The sequence below is a fragment of the Pelobates fuscus genome, chromosome 6 (genome assembly GCF_036172605.1).
Source record: "Pelobates fuscus isolate aPelFus1 chromosome 6, aPelFus1.pri, whole genome shotgun sequence".
In the NCBI taxonomy this organism is placed as follows: Eukaryota; Metazoa; Chordata; class Amphibia; order Anura; family Pelobatidae; genus Pelobates; species Pelobates fuscus.
The window spans coordinates 91,724,067-91,742,370 of NC_086322.1; the positions used below are offsets into that span (position 1 = coordinate 91,724,067).

At 38.9% G+C, this 18,304-nt stretch overlaps 1 protein-coding gene across 3 annotated transcripts in view; it reads right to left on the reverse strand.

The window, feature by feature from the left end:
• The window catches only part of NMU (neuromedin U), a 69,573-nt gene that overhangs the window by 34,336 nt on the left and 16,933 nt on the right, over positions 1-18,304 (reverse strand). For 2 of the 3 annotated variants that reach the window (XM_063458024.1, XM_063458022.1), the window contains exons 2-5: positions 11,360-11,409; positions 4,214-4,258; positions 4,063-4,119; positions 2,443-2,472 (exon numbers count right to left, since the gene is read on the reverse strand). In XM_063458024.1, the coding sequence (XP_063314094.1) occupies positions 2,443-2,472; positions 4,063-4,119; positions 4,214-4,258; positions 11,360-11,409 (182 nt within the window). Of the gene's footprint in view, positions 1-2,296; positions 2,348-2,442; positions 2,473-4,062; positions 4,120-4,213; positions 4,259-11,359; positions 11,410-18,304 lie in introns of all 3 variants that reach the window. The other variant, XM_063458023.1, reaches the window with a different exon arrangement.

Consider the following 18,304-nt stretch of genomic DNA (forward strand, 5'->3'; position numbering starts at 1 on the left):
TTATTTCTGAAGCTGTGACCTTAACCCCTTAAGGACCAAACTTCTGGAATAAAAGGGAATCATGACATGTCACACATGTCATGTGTCCTTAAGGGGTTAAGGGGATATATGGTTGTAGATTTGCAAATCCTTACAGCAAACTGGTGATTAACACGGGATAAAGTGCTTTTGAAATGAATGCTTTTGAAGTTAATGTAAACAAAGGCACAGTGCCAGATTGTATTCACCCACATGTGCTTAGGGAGCTTAGTAGAAATTACTATCACTGTTTTTAACTTTGCAGGCAAGTGGCAGATGAGATTTAATACAGGTAAGGTAAATGCAGAAGCGAGCTACTAGTAAGAGAGATTGAAAACTTTAGTTACGAAGAAAGGCTATAAAAACTGGAATTGTTTTCTTTAGAAGAAAATGTACTTTAGAGGGAATATGATAGCACTATAAAAATATATACAGAGTCAGTACAAGCCACTATGTGCTGACCTGTTCATTAGCAGAAATATACAACAGACAAGAGGTCACCCATTGAGACTGGAAGAAAGGCCCTTTTGCTTACAGCATTGAACACCTTCTTTAAAGTAAGAATAATAAAATTGTGGAATTCTCTTCCTAAAGAGGTTCTGTTATCATATTTTAAAAATACATAAAAAAAAAAAAGACTTTGATGCTCTTTTGCATAGACAGAATATTCAAGCATATAAATAATATATATTTAAACAGCTGGTTGGTGCAAGGAGAAAACTGCTTGCCATTATGGAGTCAAGAAGGTATTTTTATATTTTACTAAAATACTACAGCTATATTACTAAAATATCAAATGCATGACAACATGAAAGAAAAAAGTGTGAGTTATAGTTCAGAACAGTATAAAAAACTTTGCTTCTACAGAATTAAGAGGGATTCACCTTTTATGAAAACGTCACTTAAAAACAATAATTGATATGGAGTAATACTGCATAGGTCAATGTACTTAAAGGGGATTGTATTTCAGCCAGCCTTGTTCTTAAGCAGGAGCTTTAGGAACGCCTTCCATCAGAGAGGAGGCATGGAGTAGCGTCTGGCAAACCCCAGTTAAGAAGTCAAACTGGTACTTCTTACCCTGGTTCGAATGGCCAGTTAAAATAAGGATGGGAGGGTTGCCCGAGCACTCCTGGCACTATAACTACTACAGTGCACTATCGTGGCTATGGTGCTTGGAGTTTTCTTTTAATATTTTCTTATGTCATGCTTAGTTTTCTTTGAAATGTATTTTAAAGTTTTAGCAAATTGCATTACTGTATGCATTCTCCCTGCTGACTGCTAGGTGCAAAGGAAATAAAATTCACACCTCACAAATACACATTGTTTTTAAACATATGGATATGTAAAGATATACAAAATGCTGGGAGGTGACAGTCCCCATTCAAGGTGCACTGTGCAGACAATGTGAACGTACACTAGCATCATGATTGTAATATAATAATTGTGATCATACTATTTGTAGAACTTATTTATTTAAATAAACTCTCCTAGCCTTATAATCATTGCAACTCACGGTAGTGGTTATAGTGCCAGGAATGCATTATTGTAAGCTGTCAAACCATTTTAAAATAGCTTGACTTCTTACCTGGGGTCCGACGGCTGCTGCTTCATGTCTCCAATAGAAGTGTTTCTGTTAGCTTTCCTAATATAAACCCTACAGTGTAGGACTAGCTCATTGTTTGAAAGTGTCAGCTGATCTCTTTCAGCCAATGAGCTAAGCCCTGCACTGCAGGGTAGTGCACGCTGTAGTGGTTATTGAGCCCGGAGTGTTCCTTTAATACTTCACAATTGTGTCCTTTTTGAAGGAAGCAAGAAAAATTTAACTTTTAACAAAAAAACTTTTAGTAAACTTTTCTGTTTGAACATATTAATTAAACTAGTGTAAACTAGTTATTACCAATATTAAACTAATAGAATATTTGGTGTTTTAAGTTTTAGGATCTGGTGTCATCTTATGCCTTAGTTATTATGTATCCTTGCTTGGGACTCATCACAGAGGTTATGTTTAAAGAAAAATAAATAGTCTTTTGGGTTTGATGGCTTTTTATGGAATTTATATTGGTTCTCAAAATTCTCATAGAACATATGTATTGGAAAATGTATTTGGGGGTTAGCAGCGTTTTTCACATCTTGTAGTTTATGGATTTTGGAACTGTCAAAACACTAGTTTTAAAGCTCATATCATTTGATTTTAAAATACAAATTATGATTGTAGATGGAATAATCTAAAATGGAATCTAAATTTAGGGGTGTCTCTCTCGTAAACTGTGTCACTTACCATGATGTCTGATTTTCCTGAGGCATGACTCTTAGAATAATGAAATAAGAACTGTACAAGAAAAAGATTAAAATGCTATTTTACTACTGGAAGTACTCAGGGGTGCAGGACATTGTCACATTTTAAGAAAGATTCATGATACATACCCTTTTTGTGTTATCTTTTTCTTCTGAACCCTGTATAAAAACAATAAATGTCTTTGAGCAGAGCTGATATTTGCATTTTGTTTGTGTGCCCCTACATGATGACATGTTCGATAACTGTAATACTCATATTTAATTACACTTACAAATACTCACAGTTCTGATAAAGTAATTAAATACATTTTCCATTGTTGAACATGTATCAATGATTTGTGTATATTTAGCAGTGATTCACATACACAATTCATGCTAAATGACACATACTGCTAAATATTGTTACCATTTAACATCTACTGATAGCATTTGTTTGGTTTTATTGAATTTAACATTAACATGGTGATCTTATTTAACGATGTAGTTCAGGCTAGTCTGTCTAGTCACAGCTTAATTATCTTTCTGACAGATTTGTTCATTAGGTTTCAAACAAATCGATATTCATCCGAATTTGGCCAAATCACAAAAACACATAAAACGAGGAATGAACAAGTCCGTGTGTGGCTTAAAAAAAGATGACTGATAAAAAAAATACGATACATGGTTAGGTGACAGCCATTAAATGTCGATTTTATTCAAAGATTAAGTGAGAAGTGACCAATAGAGGCAAAAATAGGAAAAGCAGTAAAAAAACAAACTTTCTTTAGTTATATATTTATAAAATCTATAGATAATAAATATATAATATATAAACATGGCTTTTCCCCCCTATATTACTCACATAATATGTGAATCAAATGGAGGTAATATTTATATTATGTGTATATTTGTATTACATAATATTTATTTTATGGATATATTTTGCAGTGCATTAATAGGTGCATTTCCCATCATTTTATTTCATATGAACTGCATTTCCTGAAACTATTGCAAAGACAAATTTTTTCCAAACCAAAATGCCACATGGATGAAACTCAAATCGCCTTAGAAAAAAGGCATGCACCATGGAATAAATATATAACACTATGTGGTTTTTCATACAACCCTTTAGGACAATTAGACTAAACTGTTTTAAAGTAAAATTTTCCAAGTTAAATAACTATTAAAAATCCTATGTAATGTTGTATTTTCCACCGATATGATATGAAACTGTTATCACACTTGTGACACACCTTTACCTGTGCAGAGATAGAGGTGTAATCCACAGACATAGTGCTTGGTGATATATTGTAATTTGATCTCCTCCTGCTCCCCAGATTATCTTAAGATACCCAGCAGGGAAAGCATGGTTTTCTTAAAATCTTGCACCAGATCTCCAAGTACAATGTTGCTACACTAGTGGGAAGACTCTCTAACTATCCTTAAGAACCACTCATTTCCAGCGGCAGGTGGAAAAAGTTTAATCGGATCTTGAAGCATGAGTAGGGTAATCAGAACTCCCCCTTTCAGGAAGCCAAATTACATTTGGTGTGATCAGAGTATATATACATATATATTTCTTCAATATTTTTCTACATTGCCCTGTTGGTATTAGCCTATATATTTTTGTTTTAATTGCTCTCTTTTTGGGTATAGGTATAGAGATATAGGAAGTCAAGGGAACCACAACCAAAATCCTAGACAGCCTATTGGTCAAACAGACAATGATCTTGGAGTAACCACTACACGTTGTAAGTTGTAACATAGTACCTGGGAGTTCTGCTGCATTCCCATAACCATAAAGCAAAATTCTTCTATGGCAGGTACCTGCATCCAAAAAAAAAAAAAAGGAATGTAAGCGTTCAGTGCTGGGCAAGTAAATTAATTGTCATTAAATACAAGATAATATGCATTCACTCACCATAGGCTGGGAATCTGAAAGGATTGCAGTGCAAGTATTCTGAATCTGTGAAATAAGAAACATGTAACCTGATCATTCCTAATTAAAGAAAACAATTCAAAACTACAATAGTATAATTGCTCACTTTCAGCACACATTATTATAATTGCTCACTTTCAGCACACATTATTGTTTAACCCTCTCAGTGTCATGCACTACAGCAAACGAGTTTCATGCTAATGCACTTTGACTAGATCTCTGATCACAGTGCAAATGTGCGAAACGCGTTGATTCTAGCCTCGTCGGATAAATACAGTTTGAATGCTGCATGCTACCTTTTACAGATCTGATTTTAAATACACAAGTGGGGAACAAAGGAATTGGAATTTGTTTTACTTCAGTTAGACCTCAATTATGCTGTTTTTTCTTTTCAATTTGTGTATTATCATGTGGACAGTCCACCACCAGCACACAGCACTGGAGGGATAAGGTGCACCTGAATGGAAAGGTATAAACAATATACACTGCAATGGTGAATGGAGGTTTATTTTTTTCTCCCAAGGTGGTTAATGGACTTACTTGTAGTCAAACTGTTTTTTTTTGTTTTTTTTTAAAGACCTCTTTTAAATTTTGCAAAAATGCAGTGGATTAAAACATGGATGCTCATAGAGAAATTACATTGCATGATAGCACTGACTCGGGGCAACCATATTTTGAATCTTTGCATTTCCCAATAGACCTTAGTGATTGGGTCTTTCATTTTAATTTTATTTATTTTTTTCTTAAAGGCTTCTATGGGTCAAAATACTATCAGACCTTTTAGCCCTCTCAGAGATGGTCTAGTGGGTAGAATTACAGCAGCTCTGTCACTTTGCACATTTCATTTTTTTATTAAAATGTTTTTGTCCCTCTGTTTCTCTTAGTTTTCTTATTATTAGTAAGATAAAGTATGGATTTTTTCTTATGGGGAGCGTGATCTTTCTTAATGTGAGGAGTTTTAAGAAAAACTGAAGTAGTAGTTCAGGCACCCAGCACTCTTCAGAGAGGCAGGCCTCGTCTCCATGGCTGAGATCATCAACCGTGATAAACTCAGATAGGAATGCATTAGGAGGCTATTGCACTGCGCCAATAAGCATCTCCTTATAGAATTGCATTGAATCAATCCATCTCTATGGGGAGCTGATAGCCGGTGCTGCAAACAGTGCAGAACTAAGCTAAGTAGCACCTAGATTGCCACTAGAGGTGTTACTAGGCAGCAATGTAAATACTGCCTTTTCTATGAAAATGCAGCATTTACATTAAAAAGCTGACAGGGACATGCTATAGACAACAGAACCACTATAATAATTCTGGTGCCTATAGTGTCCCTTTAAGCATAGTTCCATTTCACTTGCTAGGCTCATTTACCCATAATCCTTCAGTCAATAGAATCCCACGGAGGGGTGAAGTTGTCACGTCCTGCTCTGTTCTGTGGAGATGTCTGGCTTTGGCTTCTGGTATCCAGTACTCTTGTTACAATTCTTGTTTAGTTTTTCTTGTTTTTTTGGGTTTTCTATTCTATGTCTGGTTTTCTTTTTGCTGGGATTTCTGGGTTCATTCCTATAGTCCGTCCCTGGATTTCCCAGTCTCTTGGATTCATTTAAATGTTTGTTTTATTTGCCACACCCGTTTGTTTTCCATCATTCCTTTTGGTTTCAGCCTGGACCTGCAGCAGTGTTTCAAGTCTCTGCCCTTTCTTGCAGGTAAGTGCTATATATGTCTTCTTTGGTTGTTTTGGCATACATTAGGCAGTGTAGGACCTGCCAGATATGGAGTACATTGACGTTGTTGGCAGGCTTATGCAATGTATGATCATATAGTGTGACTAGTTCCCCATGATTTTCATATGTAGTGCTTAGTTATTTCTCCTCTTGTTTTGCCTATGTTATCTTGTCTTGTTTTAGTTTGTATACCCAGTCCATGTACAGTCCTGTCCAGTAATGCCCATGTTCTGTTCATGTTTCCCTCATGTCTTGTGTACATGTTCTGGGTTTAGCTTACTGTCCTTCTCCGGTTCTGGGTTCTCCTAGTTCTGTCTTGTTTCCATGTTTGGTGTCTGTTCTAGTCTTGCCTTGTTTCTGTACTGGATACATGCTTGCTGCAGAGCCTCCCTATTCAGCTCCTGGGAGGTCTGCTTAATTCCATGCTCCTAGTTCCTGGGATCCGCTTAAGCTGATTCAGGGTTCTGGTTGTGGCTGCACAAACGCTGGTGCTCAACACCAGGGGGCGTGAGGTTACCCTGCACCAGACCCTGCTAATCCACCTCCACACTGTGACTCCTACTCTGAACATCAGGCATACTGGGTCCCGGTCCTCGCACCGCTGTCCGGACAGTGTCTGGGTCCCGGGCTCCGGACCGCCACCCTGACAGAAGTGCAGGTATCATAAAAGAAAATAATAAAATGGAGACACCCAGGTATTGAGATCCAGCACAGGCAAGAACAAATAATTTAAAAAAAATAAAGGCAGGTGACAAGTGGGCAGTTTTAATATACAACGGGGTGCGGGGCCAGACACCGCACTGAGCGGACGCACATACCCGGTGCTCCCGCAGATACAGCCCAAATCCGTCCACATCAGGAGCATCCAGCACCAATTCTGGCCGCGGACCCTGACGCTGATTCCGGGGCAGCCAGCCGACACCGCCGATGCCGTTTTTTCTCGATGTCGGGACGGCAAGGCCTACCACGCAGGTGCAAGGCAAACAGGGTACTATCAGCACACAGCTCTACACTCTCACATAGTATAATGCTTTCAATTTCACCTACCACCGCTGGACCTTTGTCCTCCGGGCGCAGATAAGCTCCCCTACAGCTCCTACACACCTAGACACACCTGACACACACTCTAAACCACCTCGCTACTACACACTGCCATTACACTACTATACAGGCCAGGAGTAATCACGGTGCCTCTTGTGGGAAAGCCACAACACACCATACGCCTAACACGGCGCAAGCCCTGGACTCCACAGGGAGCACCTCAGTGGCGGATCCAGAGCCTGACCTCGGGAGGGGCACTTGCAGATTATTTAGAGAAATAATCCAGACACAATACCGACTACAGCTCAGTGTAGTGGTTATGGTGCCAGTAGTGCCGGGACCCCCTCCCAGAGTAAGTAGTCAAACCGTTTAAGAACAGTTTGACAACTTACCTGAGGTCTGCTTGGAAATGGGGCTGTAGTAGGGCATAGGAGCAGGGGTGCAGTGTGTGTGTGTTTGTGTAAGAAGGACTGTGTGAGCAGTGTGTGTGTGTGTGAAAGTGGCAGTGTGTACGTGAGGACGGCAGTGTGTGTTAGGGGGGCAGTGTGTGTGTGTGCGTTGCAGTGTGAGTGGGGGGCAATGTGTGTATGGGGGGAAGTTTGTGTGTATGGGGCAGTGTATGTGTGGGGGGGGGCAATGTGTGTGTAGGGTGTGTGTGTAGGGTGTGTGTGTATTGGGGGCAGTGTATGTGGGCAATGTGTGTGTATGGGGGAAGTGTATGTGTGTGTATGGGGGCAGTGTATGTGTGTGGGAGCAGTAGTGTATGTGTATGTGGGGCAATGTGTGTGTATGTGGGGCAATGTGTGTGTATGTGGGGCAATGTGTGTGTATGGGGGCAGTGTGTGTGTGTGTATGGGGGCAGTGTGTGTGTATGGGGGCAGTGTATGTGTGTGGGGGCAATGTGTGTGTATGGGGGCAGTGTATGTATGTGGGGCAGTGTATGTATGTGTATGGGGGCAGTGTATGTATGTGGGGGCAGTGTATGTGTATGGGGGCAATGTGTGTGTATGGGGCAGTGTATGTATGTGGGGGCAGTGTGTGTGTATGGGGGCAATGTATTTGTATGGGGCAGTGTATGTATGTGGGGGCAGTGTATGTGTATGGGGCAGTGTATGTGTATGGGGGCAGTGTATGTGTGTGGGGGCAATGTGTGTGTGTGGGGGGGCAATGTCTGTGTATGGGGGCAGTGTATGTATGTGGGGCAGTGTATGTATGTGGGGCAGTGTATGTATTGTGGGGCAGTGTATGTATTGTGGGGGCAGTGTGTGTGTATGATGGCAGTGTATATGTATGGGGCAGTGTATGTGTATGGGGGCAGTGTATGTATGTGTGTGGGGGCAGTGTATGTGTGTGGGGGCAATGTGTGTGTATGGGGGCAGTGTATGTATGTGGGGGCAGTGTGTGTGTATGGGGGCAGTGTATGTATGTGGGGGCAATGTGTGTGTATGGGGGCAATGTGTGTGTATGGGGGCAGTGTGTGTGTGGGGGCAGTGTGTGTGTGGGGGCAGTGTATGTATGTGGCGGCAGTGTATGTATGGGGCAGTGTATGTATGCGGGGGCAATGTGTGTGTATGGGGCAGTGTATGTGTATGGGGCAGTGTATGTGTATGGGGCAGTGTGTGTGTGTATGATTTTTTATTTTTTTATTTAAAATATACATAATGTCCCCCCTCCCTTCTTACCTTTGTTTAGGGAGGAGGGGGGACATTTCTCAAACCCTGGTGGTCCGGTGGGGAATCCCTGGTGGTCCATGTGGTGAGAGTGAACTCTAGCCCCGGTCTCCAGGGCTAGAGTTCACTCTCGCGAGATCCGGAGTGTTGCCGTGGCAACGCTCCGTGCTCGCGAGAGAAGGACCTGGAGGAGCTGCAAACTGAGCTCCCCGGGTCCTCTCTCTCTCCCTCCCCTGCTGGCGGCCAGCAAACAGTGCCTGCAGACCGGAGAGGGAGATCTCTGATCTCCCCTCCGGTCCATGAAGGCACATTGCAGGGCTGGCGCTTGGACAGCGCCAGACCTGCATTAGCCAGCAGGGGAGAGGGAGAACCTCGGATTCTCGGGGGGGGGGCCCGTTGCCCCCCCCCCCCCGGATCCGCCAGTGGAGCACCTTAATACCATAGATTTAAGCGGCCAGTCCGAGATTTAACCCCCAGAAGAAAAGTGGATACCACACGCCTCAACACTAGATGGCTCCAAGATAACTGCGCTGTCACACATAGGCAGGTACTCACCCACAGCTTCACTAGTTAAGGTCCCCCATTACAACATACCAGCCCAACATAACTAAAATGTATGCGAACTGTACCTCAACAATGTACTCAATGTGAAATGTTCCTGCAAGCCCTGTACATACGGTTGCGGTATTACTAAGAACAATGTTGCTACACTAGTGGGAAGAATTAAAAAATAATTAAAAAATAAATAATAATAATTAATATACAAAGGGCATAAAGAAAGGAAGACTAAAAGAAAAAAATAATATGACAGTGTCACTTTAAATATCTAACCTCCCAGTAATTTTATCATCGGCAATTTGGCTTATATCACCATGAGAAAGCATAACATGTGGTACCAGATCACAGGCTTGATTCTGTATGCGGAGACATGTTTATCTCTGGCAACCTACTTGCAAGATCTCCTTTCACTTACACATAATAGAAAAGACCTTTCGAAATGCTAGATTACTGATCTGCCGTTTGATCACTAAAAAAAACGGAACTAAAGTTGAATGAAAATAAAACTGAAAAATAAAGGTGAAAATAGCGGATTTGGAAAAATCCTTCAACTCACATGTAGTCCTACAGTCTTGGATCGCCAGTCTGACTTTAAATTTTGTAAGTGACTCGGCTGTCCTGGTGTGCATGAGTTCAAAATGAATGCACATCACAATAGTGGTTACTGTTACATAAAAATCTAAATGTTAACCTTGAGAATCTTCAAAACATTAAGGCTTTACAGAAAAAACTGCCCGAAGAAATATTTTACACCAGCCATATAATGCACCCACTGGTACACATGCATAAATTCGTCAGGCCTAACATTCAGCATGATAATGCACCTTGCCATACTGCAAAAATTGATCAGGAATTGTTCGAGAAATAGGAATGTTGCCTCCAAATTCCCCAGATCTCAATCCGATTGAGCATCAGTGGGATGTGCTGGAACAACAAATCCGATCCATGGAGGCCCCACCTCTCAGCTTGCTGGATTTAAAGGATCTGCTGCTAGTGTCTTGGTGCCAGATACCACAGGACACGTTCAGAGTCTTTGTAGCGTCCATCCCTCAAGGCAGGTGGTTAACGTTTTGGCTGATCTGTGTATGTATGATTCACTTTGGGTGAAGGTAGTGTCCTTTTAATGTGATCAATTGCCAACTTTAAGGAAGAATTCTTGAAAAAAATCTAGAGAAAGTATTGTTGATAAGCAGAGCAGGATTAACCATAAGTAAACTGTAGGTGACGCCTAGGGCCCAGCAATTTGACAGGGACCCAAAACCATATATTTGCATGGCTCCATAAACGGTCCCTATGTGAAGAATAAAGGGGAGGGGGGTTCAAACTTGTAACCTGCCAAGACCCTGATACGGTAGTTCTGCACACACCTGCACTTCAACTTGTATTGTTTATAATCTTCCCTGAAAACAAATGTATTCTGGCACAGATTAAAGCATCCTGGGTGCATCAAAAATAAACACACTCTGCAGATTCTACTTGCAGTTTGCCTGGGTTTATATTTAACACTTTGCCATTGATTATATATTTCCTACCTGTTCTATGCTAAATGTTGTATATATTGTGTATTAATATTGTTTTTGTATTTTATTGTACACTAACTGTAACAATGCAATGATTTGTGGACCCAGGACATACTTGAAAACGAGAGAAATCTCAATGTATCTTTTCTGGTAAAATATTTTATAAATAAATAAATAAATAAATAATTTATACATTTTCCAGATATTTAAGTTTCTATGTAGTATCACAAATATCTATTTAGAAGCATTTGTTTTATCTTACAGTTCAAGTCATGAAATATTGCCATGTTACTAAGATGTGTTAGGCATGTGTCTGAAAACACGTAGGATTAGTCAACATTTCTATTGTAATTAATTATGACGTGATTGGCCTCATACGGGAAACTGTTCATTGTTGACGTGCTACTATGCATACACTCAAGTAGTGTAAAATAAATGAATTTGCGCACGGATCCTACAACATACTTCAGAAACAATACTGCAGAACAAAAATGATAAATTCTGTAATAAAAAGGATTGGAAACATTTTGAAAGGAAATTCAGTTGGAATAATGCAAGTTTCAGCCCACCTTTTGAAATCTAAAACATTGTCATTATTCTTTACAAAGATTAACTCACCTCGATCCACATCTGCATTTCTCGTGCTGCTTCTGATGAAAATGAAGAACCTAGGAAGAAAAGCAACACAGGTCTTAATATTCAGAATGACGATTTGTCTTTTGTCTTTGTCTTTGTTTTGGTAGAAATTGTGTTGTTTTTTTTTCATATAGGATACTACTTATTGCTAAAGTATAAATAGGAAATTGTTTACCGATCTTGCATATTGAATACAATTTCTAATGTCTGGTTGGAAGATTGTGAATATTTATTTTGTAAAAAACTTAATAAAGAACAAATTTTGTTCAACAGATTCTTTAGATCTTAGAAATATACTGATACAAATAAAATAATAAAAATAAATATATTGAGAAATCAAATCTAAGTAATTTCATTTAAAGTCAATAATCGTGGCTACAAATTTGGGAATATCCCCTGATTTTGCTTTAGAACCGTTTAAAAGAATTCATATGAAAAGGAACTAGGCCAGTGAAATTGAAAGCCAAAGTAGCCAAACTGAAACTGTAGCTGGGAATTTTTAAGGTTCTGCTATACTGACCTTATTTTAAATTGGACGGATTTTAAATTCACTTTGATTCTCATTTTAGTGAATAATCCTGTAAGTGCCCATTAAAAGTCAATGAACTCAGTAAGAATATGTCTACACAGACTATTAACAGGGTTATTCACTAAGATGAGAAAGCAAATGAATCAAAGTGAATTTAAAATATAAAGCCACAGTAGCCTTTCCAGGTCCTCTATTTGGACCTTAGATTTGAAATCCACTTGTCTCACTTTAGTAGATAACTTTGTAAGTCTAACCCAGCTAATCACTTGTCAACCAGAATGAATACAATTGGGACCTAGCGAATTAGTCTGTGAAATATGTCTTCTGACTATGCAATTCTTCAAAGCAACTAACCACTAACAGCTCTTACCTAATGGAAAAAAATTGACTTTACAATAAAACCATACGTAAAATTTATAGAACTATTTCCGTCTGTCAGATGGAATGTCCAGCTGGTCTTTTGGCTGCAAAGGATTCTAATCTACTTATAGTTAATAGCATGACTGCAAATACCTCTTTGAAAAACCTATGTATGTGACATTATCTGCAGCCAGTTTACCTGTTAACCTAATAAATGGACTTTGATGTCTTAAAAAAAACCTGTAGTGATTTATTAGATTCTCTATAGCATAACGGTAGCTTTGTTACATTTTGTAGACGTATAATTGTGTCTCTCTGCAAATTGCAATGACAGTGTTAAAAGCTTTATTGGCATACCGTAGATGTAGATTTGGGGACATTTTTATAGGTCCTGTTTATTGTGATTACACATAGGACTTCCATATAGTTTTGGAAAGAGGGCATCTCTCTCTCTTCTCTATTGTCCTCATGCACATACATTTAATACAATAATAACAACCTTTACATCTACGTGGAAACTACGGTATATTATATGTGACCAATATTCCTATATTGCTTTTATTCATGAAAGTGTCCCAGTTTGATTGCACAGAGAAGGAATATTATGACTACTGCAGCAATATATTGTAAAGCATATTAACGCTCATCTCATTATACGTTCACAACAAAAAGAGAATGCCGTGTTCTCGTTTATGTACAATAAACATAGATATGTGATAATTAATGGAGAGAAAATAACATTCAAAAAAATCAAAGGTGTTAAATAAGAAAGTTTTTGAAAGATGTAGTTTTTTTTCTAGATGTTTTAAAAAAAAAATCACATTTACATTTCATTTTTATTTAATAGGAATAGGTGACCGTGATTTCATTTAATTTTATTTGTCTTAAAAATACTTTGTCAGCCGTTAGACACATCAGTTTCAAAGGTGTTCAAAGGCTTTTGGTAACTTTGCTGGATATTTCTAATCAGACACCTGCTTTCTGAATAGCTCTAGCTCTTTGCTAGTCTTGTCTCTATACGATTCTACCTTTTCACCAGTCTCTCTCTATGGGGTATAAGCTTCCAACATAATTTGTAGCTTTTGATTGAAGTGCTTGGCAAATGCTTCACTAGATCCTTTAGGTTCTGTACTTCTTATCAAAAGGACTAGCAGGATAAGGTCAATCAATATTCTAGTCACCACGTGGTGTTACTACCTTCTTCTGGCAAATTATTTAACAGGTGTCAAGGCAGGTCCCTCTCCATAACAAATAAACTGATATTGCAATGAGTGCGCTAGCTGTGTATAACCTACATTACAAAAAATTATTTTCACTCCCAGAAAAGAATGCCATCTTTACTAACAGGTTATTCACAAAAGTAAGAATTTAAAGGGAATTGCAAGTCAATTTCAAGCACAAGTTCAAAATAGCTGAACTGGATAAAATCTCTAAGCAATACTTTTCAAAAAATAAATAACGGCACCAGCATAAGTCACCTTTCAAATAAAGTATGACCTCACTTAGAGCTGCCCTTGTCAACTACAAGTGCAGTTTTTGTAAAAAGGAAATGTCAAGATACAACAGCATCAAATACTCAATGAATGGGACAGCAGAGGATCACTGCTTAAAGTAGATACAAATGTTGGTTGTCAGTTACAATATTTACTACAAGGTTCTAAACTGCTTCTAAATTCAGCTGCACACAGTTTGCAGAAGCAATGCAAAATGCTTCATGTCAGCTGTAGTTTTGTAATGCTAGTTACAATTAGATTTTTGAAAAGTGGACATGTTTTCTCTTAAGTAATGATCCAATGTCTGTCAGTCTGGTGGATGACTGGATTTGGTGAGTGCTTGTATGCTGCCAGTCGAACTGCATGCTCATAATTGTAAAGTTGTTGGAGAGGAAATGGTTTTGGCTTGACACCTTTGTGTTTATGTAAATGTGCTTGTCCATGCTGCTGTCCTCTCTCGCCTTGACTACTGTAATCCGCTTCTCAGTGGTCTTATGTGTTCCCAACTTGCCCCGTTACAGTCTATAATAAATGCAGCAGCTAGGCTCATCTTCCTGTCTGCCCGCACCTCCCATGTCTCCCCCTTTGTCAGTCCCTCCATTGGCTTCCCCTTAGATATAGAGCTCAATGTAAGATCATGACACTTGCTTACAAATCTCTACACAATGCTGCTCCCACCTACTTATCCTCACTAATACACAAATATGTCCCATCTAGGCCCCTATGCTTTGCCGGAGACCTACGTCTAACCTCTGTTCGTATTCCCACCTCTGATGCTCACCTTAAAGGCTTCTCTAGGGTTGCACCGTTCCTATGGAACGCCCTTCCCCTCTCTGTTAGACTCTCATCCAATCTCCACTCCTTCAAAAATATTTTGAAAACGTACTTCTTTAGGAAAGCATATCAATTAAACTGTGAACAGCTTTCCCTCCCCGCACCCGGATTCCTTTCCTGAAATCACTAAGCCCTCAACGAACACTATCCTAGCAACCTACTTTTCTACCCTACCCTTACCTTTTGTGTCACTATACCCTACTCCCTCTAGCATGTAAGCTCATTGAGCAGGGTCCTCAACCCCTCTGTTCCTGTGTATCCAACTTGTCTGGTTCAAATATGTGTCTGTTAGTCCACCCATTGTGCAGTGCTACGGAACTTGTTGGCACTTTATAAATAATAACAATAATAATAATAATAATAAGAATTCAAGGACATCTTAATGCAGCAACATACAATGACCTGGATCACTATGAAGTTGATCCTTAAGTGTTCTAAAACTACCAAGCAATGAAGCCTTGCCAACCTCAAGGCATTGAAAAATAGATTTTCAACGTCTATTTGATCTGTTAAAAATAAAGCTTTCACCTTACAACAGGGGATTTACACCACTTTGCATCATCAATGAAAGGCCAATATACAGGGTAACATAGCTCATTTCCCAGAGCAAAACAAGAAGAAAGGTATGGGCACACAAAGGTACATCCAGTTCATACTGTATTGGACAAGAATGGCAATGTTTTTGCTCAATTGAGTCTTTTTCAAGACATACCCTTTGTTCCATAATCATTTCCCAATGACACATATTCTTTCTTTAACCCCTTACTCACCTTTTTTAGATGATGCTATTGCTGATATTCAACACAACTTCCTTCCTCCCTCCAGAAAATCCTGTCATATATATTCAAGGTTAAATTGTACATTACTCCTTGTAGAAGCATTCTAAGTTCTAAGTTGTAAAATGCTATGCAGAGAGTACATTTTACACAACATCTCCCGCCGCAAATTCTAAACCAACATTCTTAACGATGGGAATGTGCGGCTACAAGAGAGGACATAGATGAGGATAAGCAGGTCATTTTTCAAGTGTCCCCAACAAGAAGGTATACACGTTGTCTTTTCTTGTCCTGATAAGTACATCTCACTTGTAATTTTGCAAACACCGTGTATATACAACTTGTTTAATGTACCTGAAGCAGATCTTGCTATCCAAACATTTTTGCAGTCATCGCATTGACTGTTCTATATAAAAGTTTTATTTATGTCTTTACATTTGTGAACATGTGTCAAACCCACTCAGCCAGCCTAGTATTCAGCACAGAGATCCTCACATTTATTTCTAGACCTTCCAAATACATCTTTTTTTTTTTTTTTTTTTTTTTTTTAACAAATATGACATTGACACTTGCAGAATACAAGTCTGCTCGACAGGATTCCATGAAGGATGTTGACAAATGCATCCATATTACTATTTTTTTACATGAAAGTTTTCCACCTACTGTATAAAAATAATGAGTATTTGGGATACACAAGATATATTACATTTGGGACAAAGTCAGAAGATTCAACACAATTACCAACTAAAACTAATACTCAGGGGCTAATTAGTGGCAAGCATCATCTTAGCATACCACCAGTGTGGCATTCAGTTCATGCTTCATTTATTGACTTTACACCTCTTGACACAGTGCTGCGTTTGCCACCCTTCTGTCATGTGGCACCTGTTATATGATACATGTGGCAGTTTTTCCAGATTTTTCACAGGTACCAGTTAGACACACTTAGTTAAAAAACATTAAAAAGCCAACCTTCCCTCCCCTAAGTGTTTGAACCTGGTTTACCTGTCTGGAGTGCTTTCTATTACATTCTTGGTTTTTGGCCATGCCAATAGTTAATCCTCTCTTCCATATGCTTGACTATACTCTGCCTGCTGCCTGTACCAACGATAGATGTGTTTACTGACTATCCTGACATCTGGTGTCCTGACTTTGCCTTGAAACCCCAAATGATATTAGATTATAAATATGTGAGGTGTATTTATTTCTGTTAGTTCAAGAAATCTAAAAATTATAATTGTCAAGATACTTACCTGATCAACGCATTGATTCGGTCCTCTTCCCAGGTCACTCGCATCAAATTCACCATTTGCCTGCTCGGCCTGTCTTTTCATAGGGACTTAGACACCCCACCCTCTAATGGAGCATCCTTATAGCAACTTGGACGCTCCTCACTCGAATGGAGCATCCTTATAGCAACTTGGACGCTCCTCGCTCGGACAGTGCATCCTTATATGCTGAACATTAACAGAACGTCCCTTCCAATTCTGAATTGTCGTATTCACCTAGGTGACCTCGTTCTCGTACCTTTTGGTGTCTCAGGGGTAATGTGGACCAATCAGAACAAGTAACTTTATATATATATCATGCTTAGGCCCTTATTCGGTGCTCTATGGTGGTTTACACCATGGTACCCGACTAATGCATTCCTTAACCCCTTAAGGACCAAACTTCTGGAATAAAAAGGAATCATGACATGTCACACATGTCATGTGTCCTTAAGGGGTTAAGTCTGTTTGTATTTCTGGTTTTGACCCCGTCTAGTTTTTTGGATATTTGAGTACCTCTGAAATCCTGATCCGTCTTGTTTATCATATTTACGTCTATATGTAATACTGATCTTAGCTAGTTTCTGATTTTGTCTCTTTCTCTCTTTATTTAAGTTAATTCTAGCCACTCTAAGGCCCGGTAATACATCTATTTCTGAAAATGCTTGCATTCGAGCAGAATGGATAAGCAGAGTGGACAACAGGACGGAGAGCACTGCTCAGGTACTGTAGAACTATTTTACCCAGTATTGAGGTTACAGATATGGATTTGTTGAACATACCTGTGCAATACATCCTCAGACCAACTTTAACATATATTGCAGATTCTGTTTTTTTTTTATCAGAGAACCTTCATCGGATTTAAATGTAAACAGCTAGTATGGGATAACGTGTGCAGGATAATTGATCAATATACATGCCACACAAAAGACTGGAATGTAGCCACATACAAATATACTTATATGAACTGACTGGGGCTAAGTTACAATTTGACATACTAATTGATTTAAAGGGTATATCTAGGCACTATAACCACTAAACACACTGAAGTGCTTACGGTGCATGGAGCCCCTTCACACCATACCTGGGTCCAACAATGGGTTCTGTATCTCAACGTTTAGCAAGAATGAGAGTGTTATCATTTTTTTTTTTAAATACGGGAATTTGTATAAATGTTTTTATATGTCCTGACACTCTGTGAATGCAAATTTCAGTTTTTTTTTTAAATAAAGAATATTAAAAAAACGCTCAAATACAAATAAAATAAATGAAAATAAAAAGGCAAGTCTGCAGTTTATGTATTACTTGTGTGATCTTTACAGAGATAATTCCTATTTCTAAATACCAAGAGGGACTTAGAGCAGGCTGATTTTCTGTATACCTCCGTACTTAAGGGAATAATTATGTCAACTAAAGCAGAGGTATAAATCCTACAGAGTTACTCTTAATTAATTATATAATTTAGTTATAGCTTATTGGCGAGATTATTTGAAACATAATTACATAATCTTGCAGAGAGCTTATTAGCATGATGATTAATTTAGTTCCATGCATGATTTTCATGAATTTCTCATGTTGATTACCTGGTATGCATGGCTGCTCTGTCAACTTGGCATTTCTGCATGCCCGGCTGACATCCCTATTGTTGACCGCTCATGACACCATAA